We start from the raw sequence: 15,075 nt of genomic DNA, 5'->3' as shown, positions 1-15,075 counted from the left end.
TAAATATAGAAAATTTGGAATCTGCTCTATATAGAAATCCCATGGTTGCTGTTACTGATAGGAGGGTAAAGAAAAACGAACTCTTTCTCCCAGTGTGAGAGAAGCCGGTCAAGGGAAGTGGAAATGCCCATGCATATCACTACCCTCGAAGTCTCCTGACTGTCACTCTGCCCCCTGCAGTATATCCTTCAAAACTACAAATAGCAAAAACAAAAAAACAAACAAACAAACAAAAAAAACAAAAAAAAAAGAAAGAAAAGAAAAGAAAAGAAACAGCCAGAGCTGAATTCTGCAACGGAAATACAGTGTGTACTTATGTAACAAAGGAAGTTGACAGTGTGATAAAGAAAACACAGAACAAAACACAATAAACAAGAACAATGACAAGGAATCCAAAAGCACTTACAAAGGTGATCTGATTCAGTCCTATCTCTGATTATAGGAACAATAAACTGTGAGCATAATGGGTGTGTACAGTGTTGCATGCATTTGCAGAGTCCTTGTGTACACGCACGGAAAGGCAGGGATTGGATTTAATAAACCAGCTGTCTTATCCCCATTGCCATGTGAATCTGCCTTACCAAACGTTCGTGTGGATGCAGGCTACAGTAGCTGCTAGACTGTGGAATATGGGAAGAATTGCCCAGCATCCCTCCATAGCCAGGCTGATTCATCCCACTGGAGGAGCTCCAAGGGTCACTGCTGTGATGGCCATCTGTAAAGGACAAAGAAAACCGTGACTTTTCTGAGGCGTTCAGACTTGCTTAACAGAATAGAGGTTTTTCATATACTTGAAAATGGCTGTCTCTTGTGCATTCATCTTTGTGTCAGTTAGCTGGTTACATCAGAAAGAAAGTCATCATTATTTTTCCCCAAATGACTGACTCTATATTGCTAAACAAACATAAATACTTAACATAGTAAAGTGTTCTTAGTAAAAAGCCAACTGTAAAAGAAAAACATTTCTACATGGAATTATGTTAAGACAGCAGGGCACCTAATGCTAAAGGAAAGATTTCTTAGAACTATTCTGATGCTACTTTCTGTGAAAACTAACCAAAAAGTTAAACTGTTTTTAAATTTTGGGGTAAAAAAATACTTGAGACATTACACAGTTGGCATGTCTACAAGTTTAAAAAGTATATAAAGAAATAAGTAATAATGAAAAAGAACATCTCATATTTAAGATTGAATTTCATTTTTGTAACATATACAGTAGACAGAATTAAAGTTGCAATTACATTATGACATATAGGAAAGAGAAATCTTGAATATATCATTCTGAGTTTTTGTTTCCTTTAAAAACATTTTTTGGTATATAGATATATGGCTATCTTAAGCCTTCAGTAGCAATTCAAAGAGTACACATCATAAAGTGCATAATGTCTACAGTCAATTTTGGGAGTCTGGATTTTATACAACTATCTATGAGTTTAAAAGAGGTTTAAATTATCTTTTTACATCAAGTTAATCTTTTTGGAATACCATATTAAAAACATTCCTATAGGTTCTCTGGGTCTATTGGCCTAGAAGTTACTATGGGAGAGGGGTTTTGTTTGCTTTAGGTTTCTCAAATTAGGGGGGAGGAACCCATGTTACTGCCGGTTCAAGTTTTCCTTACGTCACGTTTGACAAAAATCGCTGAGTGCCAGGTACATACCATGCCACCAGGTAGGTGTTAACTATATGGCAGGCATTGCTTTGTGAAAATAAGGTTATTTTCACCAGCCTTTTATTTAATAAAGGTCTTTTGAAAATGTAGGCAATAGGCAAGTTAAATCTAACACTGTATCTAATGAGCCTTCTTTTTTTCTGAGATTTTAAACTTAGAAGTTAGAATTCAGAAAACTGGAATAGTTTCAGGACAGAAAGGAATAATCTATAGATTTCTTAAGAACTATGCAAGCAAAATCAAGTCTGTGATCTTGATAATTTAGGAATTGTAACTAGAAGATGGAAATTAAAGTTAAAAATAAGAGGCTGCACCGTAGTAGGTTTAAAATATGCCCCTGACAGTCTCTGAATATCTTTCTCCTAACCAGCATGTTTCTCCAAGGCCTGAATTCCCGGGGCACCATGCACCCCTCACTGAAGGAAGCTGATGTGTAATGGGGCCACAGTGCACTGTTCCTGGGATGGTAATGTGAAAAAATCAGACTTTCAAAAAGTTATTATTCATCTACTTTAGATTTAGCCCTGAGATTGAGGAAGTTTAGATGTCACACATGAAGTTCAGGACCACTAACTTTTCAAATAGATGGCATATATGACGAATAAATTGAAAATATATATCATTAAAAAGGACTCTTGAAACATTTTGACAACATGAGGCACTATATGGAAATACATTTCGGATTTGTTAACACAGAACACTCAACCCAATGTAGACTCATAAAAATACGTATTTTACATAAATTATGCTTTTCACAGTAAATTAATATTTATCACATCCCATGATCTTGGCATAATGTTGTTTTGAAAGAATAGAATTAGACATGTGCAAATTAATTGTGCTCATCATAAATGTCAACTCAAAAAAATGTTTTGGCATTTTGAGTATTCATATGCAGAAAAGAAAATTTGTTTCCCATACCCTGCATGGTCTGCAGGGAGAAGAACCTATTGTTTTAAACTACCCCATCTCCTTTGCAGTGTGCAGTTTAAGCAAGCCACCTTTGTGAAGGTAGGCAGAAGAAATCTATCCTTCTGTCAATTTTCTCCATGAAAATCTGCTTTTAGTGACAAATCCTTGAGTTGATAATCTTTGTAAGCACCGTAGCACAACTAGCCACAAAAGAAGGTGCTGATGCCCATGTGGATATGGCTGCTTTTTATAGCTGAAGGGGAGAAGCCTTTTGTAATGGCACAGAACACACCCAAGTGACATGCCCTGGGGTGTTCCTATGAGAGTTACACCTAGGACAGGTCACAAAGATAAAGGGTCCCTGTGAACATGAGCTCCATTATGCATGGAACAAATTCTCTCTATTCCTGAGGGACCCATTCAATTCAATTTTATAGATTTTCCATGGAATTTTACAAGTGAGCTAATAACCTAAAAGAGCTAACACTCTGAAGGGAAAGAAAATAAATCCATTTTAATCAGAATGATTTTGAGTGTGTCCACTGTAATCTAAGCGAGACACCAGGCTGCTCCCCTGGCACCTGCAGCCCTAACTAGGCTCCCCTTGCTGTGACATGGCCCTTCCTAGAGTAGCGCAAGTAAGGACATCTCATGGCACTTGCCAAAGACACACTCAAACAAGGCTTCCACAGCCTGGCAGAAAGAGTTAAAGTTCTGCGTACAGGGGATCTCGGTCAATTCCATACCTGAATTTCAGAGTATTAACTTGGTAATATGATCACTGCGTTCTGACAGTAAATGTCACAGACACATCAGGAATGGAGCTTAGCTGCATCCTCCAAACTCTATTCTTACAGCCGCTGCTGTCATTTCAACCATCTTGGTCTTTTTTCAAGCAGTAGACAGGGGCTGTGCTATCAATGGCAAGACTATAAACTCAGGGACCACACATCCATGGTAATTTAGTCAAAGACACTGGCCAGTTAGAAAAATAAATATGTTTTTTCAACCACAAAGCTATAATATTCTGCATTTGTCGGGGAAGAAAACTGGGTGTTTTGCCCTACATCAATTAGCAAGCTGAATAAAGCTTTGGCTGTGATGAAATGATATTCCAGTTTTCAGATAGGTCACTTCATTGATCCAAATGAGATGCTTGTTCTTACCTATGAAACAATACGTGGCTAAAATTTTAATATAAAGTTATTTATAATAACAAGTTGTCCCCTGGTATGTTAAATCCAGGATGCTCAAAATATACACTGAGTCCAAACACTTCGAAACATATATGCACACTCTTCTTGAGGGTGAAGATGCTGAAATGATTAGTCATGGAAGACCATCCTCCAAGACATCGGTTCTTAGTAAAGCAAACCAGCCTAAGCTTAACTCATTGCTGCTGCAGGGGCTTTCATTTAAAAAACAGGTGTTAGTAAGTTTTAAGTCATTTATTTATTTGTAAGGAATGCATGACTGTCAGTATTCTATACTTGTCTACTATTCCACTTCTTGGGTATCAGTTCAGCAGTCACTTGCCTCATACATGGCATGACAAGACCCAGGAAGACACTTCGCAGTGATTTCTGGTTAAGAGAAGAGACAGCTTACCTTGCATGAAGAAGGAGCTAGGGAAAGTGCTGGCTGCTGGTTTCGAGGAAGGGTAGCCTGGCGAGTCCCTATTGTAGTCGGCAGTGCTTGCTGATGGAGCATAAACCTGAGGAAGGAGAGGCGATTTAGTTTGGCTGGCTGCATTGACCAAAGTGTTCAAGGTCCACAACGATATAAGAAGCAGGCACACAGTGCTAAATGTCTACCATTGAATGTGTACCATGTGCATTCTCAATTGATGAAAGCCTAGAAACACTTGTCCTTTCAGAAAAACAGAAGACAACCCCTTGCCCCCAAATACTCAGTACATTTGTGTGAATGGGAGACTTGGAGTGATATTTTCAAGTCACAGGCAAGAATATGTCTAGTTATAAATATGTTATATAATACCAATACGGTGATCGTGGGAGTTTAAATATCCTTTCTTTTTAAAAGCATAGGTGGCCCAAGAGTACATGAAAGGTAAAAACAGAAAGACATGCACCAAGCTTCTCCCATTTTAAAAAATTTTAACTTTTCTATTGCAGTTGGCATTCAATATGCTATTAGTTTCAGGTGTACAGCATAGTGGTTAGACATTTATATAACTTACAAAGCTTCTCCCCTTTTACTTTACCTTTTAATTAAAATTTTCACTTGTGAGAGAGAGAAAGAGAAAACAAATACACTATTCAAACCAAAGAAAGTGACAAATATGTCTTGGAATATTATTCCTATAGTGCCAGCTTTTTGCAGAGATGCATGGACAAGGCCACTAAGAGCCAGGTCTACACAGACCACCAACGATCAGTGTGCAAAGACGGGGGTAGCCCTCCTTTATAGTTCTTATTATATTTCTGTGTGCAGTTAACTTAAAAAGTGTGCCAAAATCCCAATTTGCTTACATTTGTTTACTAATACTCATGAGATCTGGGGAACTGGGTCTTTATAAAAATAACCAGTGTATTTTTCTCTTTAGATTTCCCTTAAAGACGACAGCATACTGGAAAGGCATAAATTCATAAGGTACAGTTTAACTGTAATTGATTTTCCCCTTGCCTTTTTTGCTAAGTATAATTTTTTAAATCCCCATTTTCGTTTTCTCCAGAAGTTCCTCTCTCCAGATGGTGGGGGACTGAGCACTGTCGTCCTCCTGAGGAAACGGAAACCTTCCTCCTCCATTTTGAAGCAGCAGCGCTCACAGAATTGGCAGTGAGCCCATGTGAGACTCACAGGTCACAGTACAAGAAAGAGAAATTCACCAATAAAAAGGCAACGGCAGGGTTACCAAAAAAATGAAATAAAATAACTCCCCCCCCTTTTTTACAGTACACATCAAATAAACACCCTCCGATAAATTATATAATTGCTCTCAGAACACCATGAATCACAAACTAAGTATTAATATAAGGTTTAGAATTTCACAAAGGATAGGTCCACAGAGAGAGATGTGGAAAAATATGCATACACATACATACATCAAATAAATGCTACATATGCCCCACAGTGCCCTTGAAAATTGGGAGGTCCTGGAGATTGAACAAAACAAAAACAAATCAGAAAAACCCATGTGCAATTTAGAAAACAAGGATTTTTCCTGCACCATGGTGGGAGAGAAGCCATATATTTCACAGGCTATATTTCATTTTCTTTTTAAATGTTCTTCATATTTTAAATGTATAAATAGCTATTGGCTTCTATTTTCAAAGGCCTTACAATAAGGGGGGAATTTTTTCAAATATATTTAAGGGACAAAAAATAAAACTTAAGCCAGGAATCCCCAAACAAATTAATACTCTCAGTTCTGCAAAGCAAAACCCAGTATTTTCTTGAGAACTATACAATTAACAGTTTCAAAATGCTCCTAAATGTATTCGGAGAAGGTCTTAAATGTAGGGTAAAAAGATAAAAGAAAACATTACCTTCTAGAAAAGGGGGAAATTGGAAATTAGATCATCTCATTCCAAGAAGAAGAGTATGAGCATAATATGACTATAATATATCTATCTACAGGCCATTAGCCTGACAGCTATTTGGCCAGCCAGTGTTAATATATAGTACTACGTGTTATCACCAAATTTCAGAAATTAATATATTTACTATAAAACTGAAAATAAACTCTAACTCATTACTAAACCATATTTTAAAATAATGGCAATAACTCACTTTAAGATAATAGTTGAGTTTTAATTACATATTTCACTACATTATCCTTAAACATGTACTAGTATATTATTATATCAACATCATTTGATTGTTCCTAAGAAGGTTAATTTTTCCCTCCTAATTTGTATGGAATTATTTGTTGTTTCTTTTGTGAAATAAGGTCAAAACTTTAGTAATTTTGTTCATGTATAAGGAAGTTACGTTGATTACCAACTATGATCAAGCTTAAAGATCTGTGGGTAAGATCATTTACTCCAAATTAATAAACGCTACCTGCATGAAAAAGAATATCGATGTGATTTAAAAAGTTCTTAGGGCATCTTATACCATCCAATTTGTTTTTCTGGTGCTGTAGCCAAATGACGACTCTTTAGACAAGACAGAAATCTTTGTTAACAAGAAATGGACCATTGTTTAATGGCTTAAAAAAAAGGAAATTTCTGCATCTTTTATAAATTTTCTTTACATCATAATGTAAAGATCAGGTATAATGTCATTTACAAACTTCATCCTTGTCACTGCAAAAGTTATAAATGCTCTATCTATTTGTTTATACAAATAAATATCACACAGAACGTATACTTTTAAAAGAAGAAGCAATAAAAATTATTTATTTTAGCTATAAGAAAATTTAATAAAGAAACGATCAAAGCAACTGCTAATAATATGTGACTTGATTAAGCTGCACCGCTATCAACTGCTCTTTATTTTCCACTCTTTAAAGTTTACTTTCTTTAAAAATAGAGACGGAGGTATCAGATAATATTGGTGAAAACAGAGTGATCATAATGTCCATACTCCAGTTATCCTTCATGTTTTCATCTTTAACAACCTAGATGATCAGTGAGCTGCTTCATTATTTTTAGTATAGTCAACTATTTTGCCAATTTCTCAACCAAAAGGCTTCAGAGGACAGGTTTCAATAAGGTGTTCAATAGAGATACTAAATTCAATAAGAAAAACTCATGTCATTTAATTTTAATTATTACTATTCTATGCAAATAGAAAAATGATGTACACATTTGTTAAATAAGGTAACTTTTTACTTAACAAAACAATAACCAACATCAAATAGTTGGAATCATTTTTAATGACTAACACCAGAAAATCAGTACAATGAAAAATAGAATTAAAATCCCAAACTCTAGTTCAATGTACTGAAGTGACTCTCCACGAGTGAAACATGAGGAAAGTCTAAAGGGAAACAAAAATCTACATTTAGTTTTTCTCTGATATGGTAGCTTAGATCAAGGTGACTTTTGGCATTCTGATTCCTCCCATAATAGTGACTGAAGAAGTGAAAAATTTTTGTTGCAAAATTGGGAATGGGGAGACTGGGCCATAGCTTATAGGCGACAGCCTTTTAATGAACAATTTGTTGAATAAAAGCTTCATAGAACACTAATAGCAAAGTATAGTTAATATTCAAAGTAAACACTACATCTTTTCCTTACAATCCTGAATTTAAATCAAAACCATGAATATAAAAATCCTGAGTTTAACAAAGCTCTCTAGATAAGATTAAACCCTGAACTGATAAAAACAACGAATGTTTTCATATTTACTTTTTGTTGCACCCGTAGAAGTATTACTATTGTACATTAGCTGTCCCATCCAATGGTCCTGATTATCCTTTGTGCAGCCATCAAAGAAATAATAATATGACACATGCTTTTAAACTAGAACCTCTGCCTATTAGAAAAGAAGAAAACTAAGCCAAAAAAAAAGAAATGAAGGGAGTGGCAGCTTCTACTTTTTATAAATTGAAATTTATAATTATCAATACAAGGCTTATTTGGCCATAGTTTGTAGAAATATTCTTGTGGGGTCTCATAATTACCTTTAAGAAAATAAGATATGATATGGTATATTCAGAGTGAAACTAGAATATGTTAATGGTATTTGCCTCCTGAAATGGGAAGCTAAACTGAGGAGATCAAATAAAGTGGCTACAGCTCATGTACAATGGGTGATAGACAGTGAATTACACAGTACACCTTTAACATTCCTTAACATTACTACCCCTTTGAAATTCTGCACATATCTCAACATATAATTTCCAAGGAGAACATATAATTTCCAAAGTTCAGAGTAACTAAGACAGTGTGATCAAAACTTTCAGACCCTTAAAAAATGGCTATATGCTCCACGGTGAATAGAAAAGAGCAAAGCAGAATTATGCCTCAGACTCCCAAGTGCCAGCGAGGCTTGCTTAGCAGCTCAGACCGTGGGAGATTTCACAAATATTCTGAAGTGTGGCAGTTAAACACTCAAATGCCAAGAGTTTGTAGTGTGTGCCTGATGTTTTCGGACCGGGGCATAAGCTTTGAAGCTTCCTAGCATCTAATGGGAAAAAGTTCTTAGATGATCAGCTCACACTACTCAGGCAACTAACTGGATTGGACCCTCAACTCTTACAATATTGTTTGAAGGACGTGGGTCACAATAAGAGAAAAGAACGGCCCAGGGGCGGTGATCCCTCCAGTATAGAAGACGTAAATGGACACTGTAATTGGTCTATGTGACCAAGTTAAAGATACTAGTATATTGCTAGCTGATCCATAAAGCGAGGGGAAGATGTACTTAAAAGAGACAGTCTCTCGGTAATACAGAAACAGGTTTGGCAGGATAGGAGAAATTACTCAACTCTGGAACCAGATCAACTCTTTTCAAATTCCAGCTTTCCCAATTAGTTGTGAGGACAAAACAAAGCAATTTATCTCTCAGAGCCTCAAGTTTCCTTTGTCAAATGAGGCCATCCTATTCTTATTGTGAGGATCAGAGACAATATCTATTCAGCATTAGTACTAACATATTGTAGTCACTCCATAAATGATAGTATTATTTATATCTTGTTGTAAGTGCTACTTATTGCTTATAGCTATTTTTAACATGTCTAGAATGGAGCTGTTCAATATAGTAGCCATTAGTACTATGTGGTTATTTGAATTAAGCTGAATTAAAATTAAATAAACTAACATAATTAGTCCCTCAGTTACAGTAGCCACATTTCAAATGCTCAGCTGCCACATATGGCCATTGGCCATCACACTGTACATCACCAACACAGAACTTTCGACCATGGCAGCAAGTTTATTGGAAGTGCTGGTCTAGAGACATGCTTGTCTGTGAAGAGACCTACTGGGCATGCACATCACCCTCCATTACAGCATCTATTTGCAACAATGCCAGCTTGTTTAAGACTTCCTGTTCCCTTTAGGCTACAAAAGCAAGAACTCTTCTGGTGGACTAGAGAGAGAGGCAAATTTCTACATACTTATCCCTAGTACCTAGTATATAACTGGTGTGTAATAAATGTTGGCATTATTGAATGGCAGGACAATAAAGCTTGAACTGATTTTTAACACTTTCTGATCTTGTGTGTTCACAAAATTGGTAACTGATTCCCTCCATTCTACTCTTTCTTTGTTTTTATTACTTTTTCTTTTTAAATCTTTTTGTATCACTTCTTTACAGCTGTTCCTTTCTCCTTCCACCTGCTACCCACTGTCCTGCCTCTTGGAATGATATATTTAAAGTTCAAGTAAGTTCAACTTCATTTTACAAATGAGCAAAAAGAAGACGCTAAAGGAGTTACCCAGGGGCCTAGACAGTGCTCAGGCTCCCGATTTCTTGTGCAGTCCTCTTGACACTCTCCTTCCAGAAGTCTTTTTTAGTTTTATAACTTAAGTATTCTAATGAACAGTAACATGGCATGAAAGGTTGATAGCAGGTTCAAGTAACAGTTGAAATATGTTCTTATATGGCTTAAAGACAAAATGAGTAACACTCAAGGGCTTATAATAGTGACATAAGGCAATATACAACCTAAGAGCACAAAACAGACAAACTACAGAAATAAAAATTATTCACCTGATATATTCTCAGTATAGTTACCAAGTCAAGAAATATTTACTAGTGGAAAGTAATCCTACACTTCATTTCCAAGTGATGGTTAAAGGCTGGTTTGCATTATTATCACATAAATAGGAAATCTGTTTAGAGATAACACATAAATGTGTGCAGTATATTGACAGAGAGATACTTAATTATAAATGGAAATTTTTGGGGTATAAGCTGTTGAAAAGCCTATACATTTAAATAAGTATAGGCTTTCATAGGAAGTAACCAAATAGTTTAAGTTTCCTAAAATAAATCTAGTAGGAAGAGTTTTGCTCCTCAAACTGTCTTTATTGCTAGTCTTATTTTTTTCACAATTATAAAAAATGTGTAAAATCTACCATTCATGTATATGATACTCATATTTTATTTGTGCTAAGAAATAATGACCTGTCTTCACTCTAACATATATTGCAAACATATATGAAAGTGAATATATATATAATCTCCATAAAATAAATTCCTCAAATATGTAATATATTTAGAATATAAGTTACTTTAAACATATATATCCATATTTCCCATCACAAATATCACATATAATTTTTCTACCCTTCTAAATACCAGTTGAGTTTCCATGATCTATTAATGAGTAAATTAAATCTGAAGCTAAATCCAATAAATGAATTAGAGCCAAGAGTTTTATCCTTCTCAGACACTAAATTTCCTTTTCTGTGTTAAGAAGAGTAAAATGGTAACAATTTCAATCCCCTTATTTGTTCATATATTTACTGATCAAATTATATAACTGAAAGATATAAAAAAGACCCAAAAGAAAGCAACAGGGAGGAGAAGCAGGGACCTGAATGTTCCGAGACATCAGGAGTTGTGTAAGCACACATGATGGGCAGACTGGGCCCAGGCACTTCTCTGCCAGCCCCCCCAGCCCACACAGGCTCAGTGGAGCTGCTGTAACAAAGTGAGCCCGACCCATTAAGTGTGTGCCTCCTGTGTTCATTATGGCCAGGCAGCTCTATCATGTTCTTCTTGTCTTCAATTAAAAAGGTAAGGATATTCTTATGTGTGGTTTTTTTCTTCTTAAATATAGCTAGCTGCGATGTATTTTTCAAAACTCTAAATGAAATTTCAAACTCAAAAAAAAAAAATAGGAGTCCATGTAGCCTTTGACATGTCTAGAAATTTACAAGGAAGAAAAAAATCCTGCTTCAATTAAAAACAAAAACAAAAAAATACTAAGGCGGAATCACTAATAATTGCATAACAATACTATAGGGATTTAAATCTACAGAGGCTCACTCAAACTATATCGCAGACCTAGAGCGTTTCGTGATTTTTTAGTTGTTTTCACATATTATCCTATAACCATCTCAGTAATGTATGCAAGAAGTTAGCAATTAGGAACAAAGAAAAGAAGTAATTTATTATGGAATCACAGCTTCGCGCTCGCCAGATCTGGAAAAGGACCTTATCCCAATGCCTGCCAGCCCCAAGCGCTTGTCACAGTTGGCATGACAAAATGATGACAATGATAAAAATACTAACAGTTTACTTATGATATGCTAGACACTATTCCAGCAAAAGTGTGCATATAATCACTTTGTCTTTACACTAATCCTATTTATTATCAGATCAAATTCACAAATAAGGAATTTGAGGCACAGAGAAGTTACCTTGCTCAAAGTCATACAGCTAGTTACGTGGAAAAACTGGAATTAAAATCATGTCTTTTGACCACCAGTCTACCACATTTCCTCTTAATAGCTAAGGCTTCTTTCTTTTTAGGGTAATCATGGAGGCCTACCAGAACCCAGCTTTGTAGAGTGCTGGGTCCCTACACTTCCTGGCCATTCTGCAGTCCAGGGCCTGGGAACACTGCTCTCCCAGAAGAGGACTCTGGGTGATCCCAACCAGGAAAGCACGAAGGAACTTCCTGTGTCCTCCTGCAAGGAGGATCGTCCATCTGTCTTCCAGACACAAAGCTGAGCAAAGATTCAGCAAGTATTAGCACTCCTATTAAAGGTACTGAAGACAGAGAGGTTAAGGAATCTGTTGAGCGGCACACCTGGGTTTAGTGGTGAAATACAAAGGCACTAAATTGATAAAAAGTACCATATTATTTAAAGCATTCACATGAAGTGTGAATATAGTCCTAATGTGTACTCGCCTCTGGCTACAAATACTTCTTTTTATTTTTACACCTGCGTTTCTCGTGCTCTTGGCTCTTCCTGAGCAGACACTGTATGTTTGCTATTACTTTCAACGTGGCATATCCCAGGAATGTCCACTGCTAACATTTTGAGTACTTGGCCATGGCTGAGGATGCCTTCAGCTGATCAAATTACACCTGGCTAAAGAACTCTTTGAAATACTTAATTGCATAAAATGTGGTTCAGGTGAAACCTGACTTCTTCCTGGTTACATTCTTTTTGTTACTTACTCATGTGAGAATTGGCTTCATCGCCAGATTCAGGATTGGCACAGATAAAAGACTGGATAATAAGCACATCACAACTCTTTAATATATTCTAACACCCCAATTGTTTTCGAGCTTTTATTTATTAAATGTTCATCAGCAATTAAAGGTAATAGTAAGGAGAACATGACTTATTATTTCAATTAATTATTATCTCTAGTTATCTTAAGTCATAAACAGATGTAGTACATTATTTATATCTTTATTTACAGCTACACATCAAATTCGTGATTGTCCATTTTTCTAATGGATCATCTCCCATCTCAGTACTACTTCTGCCTCTTTGGCTACCAATTGTTTGCTTTTTTTTTAGATAACAACTACTGCTTATTAGGAAGTGTTGGAACATAAAAACAGTGTTGGTTATACTGCCAATAAATAGCTCTGTGACCTTTGCAGGCATTTTTTTTTTCATTAATTAACTGAGGGCAGCATGTCTTTCAGATGACAACACATTCTAAGATGTTATAATAAAAAGATTTAATTTTAGGTTTATTCCAGTGCTAATCATCACTGTTTCTCATGTACTCTAGTCAATACTTAAGAAGGCCTGGTAAGAGAGTCAATCAAAGAAACAATAAGCTTAAAAACAGTGTGATGAAAAAATGTGCAGGTGCACTGTGTGTGTGTGTGTGTGTGTGTGTGTGTGTGTGTAGTACCTGGCACAGCACAGGCTCAAGTAGTTCTAAGTGCACATAAGAATGAATGAATAAACACATCGCACACAAGATACACGTCAAAGTAAGAATAACATCACACTGGAGAAAGATAAACATTCATTGTGTCTGACAAAACAGATTCATTCTAGTGCTTTTCACTTCTCAATGTGTTTTAAGGCTGAGCTTTCTTTGGAAGGTGAAGGCAATTATGAATAATAGTCCACACTGAAGATTTCTCAGAGTACCATTCCCCACCCTTTTCTCTTTGAACCCAAGTCTAAAGGTTGATGCCTGAAGTCTAGTGCTAACATCCTTTACTGGATGATAATAGGTGTGTCTTTTACACAGGGATCTGAGCTCTAATAAGTTTGGACACCACTGAAATAAGTAAATTCACTATAAGGGGCAAAAGCTTGTATCCCCAGAAAAATTCCATGGTCACAAATGCGCTTGTCAACACATCTCCAATCGCCCCCCATCTTGGGAAATAGAAATGCTGCTACAGTTTGTTAGCAGTTACTACACTTCCATGTGATGAAGTCTTAGATCTTTTCTCAATTATTAATTTTGAAGAATGAGAGGGAAAAGGAGAAAGCGGGAGGGTACGGTGAAGGCTTTAAAAGAAGGGGAAGCAGAACCAAACAAACATGCTGATATATTTAGAGTCTGGCCATGTACTACCCTTAATGTGTCATTCCTAGCCCTCCAATCCTGAGTGTCTTTACTGCTGTGTTTGTATATAATCACCAGGGATGGCCAGAGAGCCATCATTCCTAAGCACACATTCCTCCCCAGGAAGCAAGAACGATAAGGAAGAAAATTGTGTGAGATAAAAGCAGAGAGACACACTTTCAAGAGCAAAGACCCAAGCAAGAATGAAAAGATAGTGAGACAAGATTCTAAGAGAGATCGACAAGACAAGAGGAATAGTCAAAGAAACATTTTCACAAAAGGGAATACATACTTCACTGGATACCTTCTTTGGCCTCGAACTTAATTGTATACAAGGAAATTTGCTGAAATTCTCTGATTAATCATTATTAAAAGTTCCTACCTTTACAGTATTTTAAATTATAAAATCTGTCCGCATCCATTATCTTACTTAGTAATCAGTTTGAGAAAGATTATCTATCTAAAGCAGCAGTTCTCAACCTGTGGGTTGCGACCCCTTTGGCGGTCGAACGACCCTTTCACAGGGGTCGCCTAAGACCATCCTGCATATCAGATATTTACATTACGATTCATAACAGTAAAAACATTACAGTTATGAAGTAGCAACGAAAATAATTTTATGGTTGGGTCACAACATGAGGACCTGTATTTAAAGGGCCAGAAGGTTGAGAACCACTGATAAGGGATCAACCCTCTCACCCCTGTTCTACACTAGGAAACAGAAGCTGAGGAGAGTAGGTGCCTTCCTTCCCCAGGGGTCACATGGCTCTATGAGGGCAGCAGAGCAGGTCAGAACCCAGGTCTTTTCACTCCGAATCCCAGGTCAGAATTGTTAGCACCTGACCAGAATGCCCTTCCAGACCACCTAGGAATCTGGAGATCAAATTTCCATATTAGTAAATGAGACCTACCCATTCGAAGTATAGTTATGGATGAATTCTACGCTGTACTTTGAAGCATCCAACTTAATTCAGGGTGCTTCATACATATGCCTTCATCTTCTGCTAACCAAGAGGATTGTTATGAACAGTGAGTTTCCAATCTGGTGAAGTTTTGAACAGGAATCTCTGCCA

At 36.5% G+C, this 15,075-nt stretch overlaps 1 protein-coding gene across 39 annotated transcripts in view; it reads right to left on the bottom strand.

Annotated features, from left to right (window-relative positions):
- The window catches only part of TCF4 (transcription factor 4), a 344,143-nt gene that overhangs the window by 50,903 nt on the left and 278,165 nt on the right, over positions 1 to 15,075 (bottom strand). For all 39 annotated transcript variants that reach the window (XR_004970074.1, XR_004970073.1, XM_036323265.1 and 36 more), the window contains 2 exons: positions 4,193 to 4,298; positions 582 to 715 (listed from right to left, as the gene is read on the bottom strand). Coding sequence is in view for 37 of the 39 variants with exons in the window: in XM_036323265.1 (XP_036179158.1) it covers positions 582 to 715; positions 4,193 to 4,298 (240 nt within the window). In the remaining 2 variants the exon portion in view is untranslated. The remainder of the gene's footprint in view (positions 1 to 581; positions 716 to 4,192; positions 4,299 to 15,075) is intronic.

Source organism: Myotis myotis, unplaced genomic scaffold (assembly GCF_014108235.1).
Source record: "Myotis myotis isolate mMyoMyo1 unplaced genomic scaffold, mMyoMyo1.p scaffold_m19_p_9, whole genome shotgun sequence".
Taxonomy (NCBI): domain Eukaryota; kingdom Metazoa; phylum Chordata; class Mammalia; order Chiroptera; family Vespertilionidae; genus Myotis; species Myotis myotis.
This window is presented reverse-complemented; position numbering and strand designations above follow the sequence as displayed.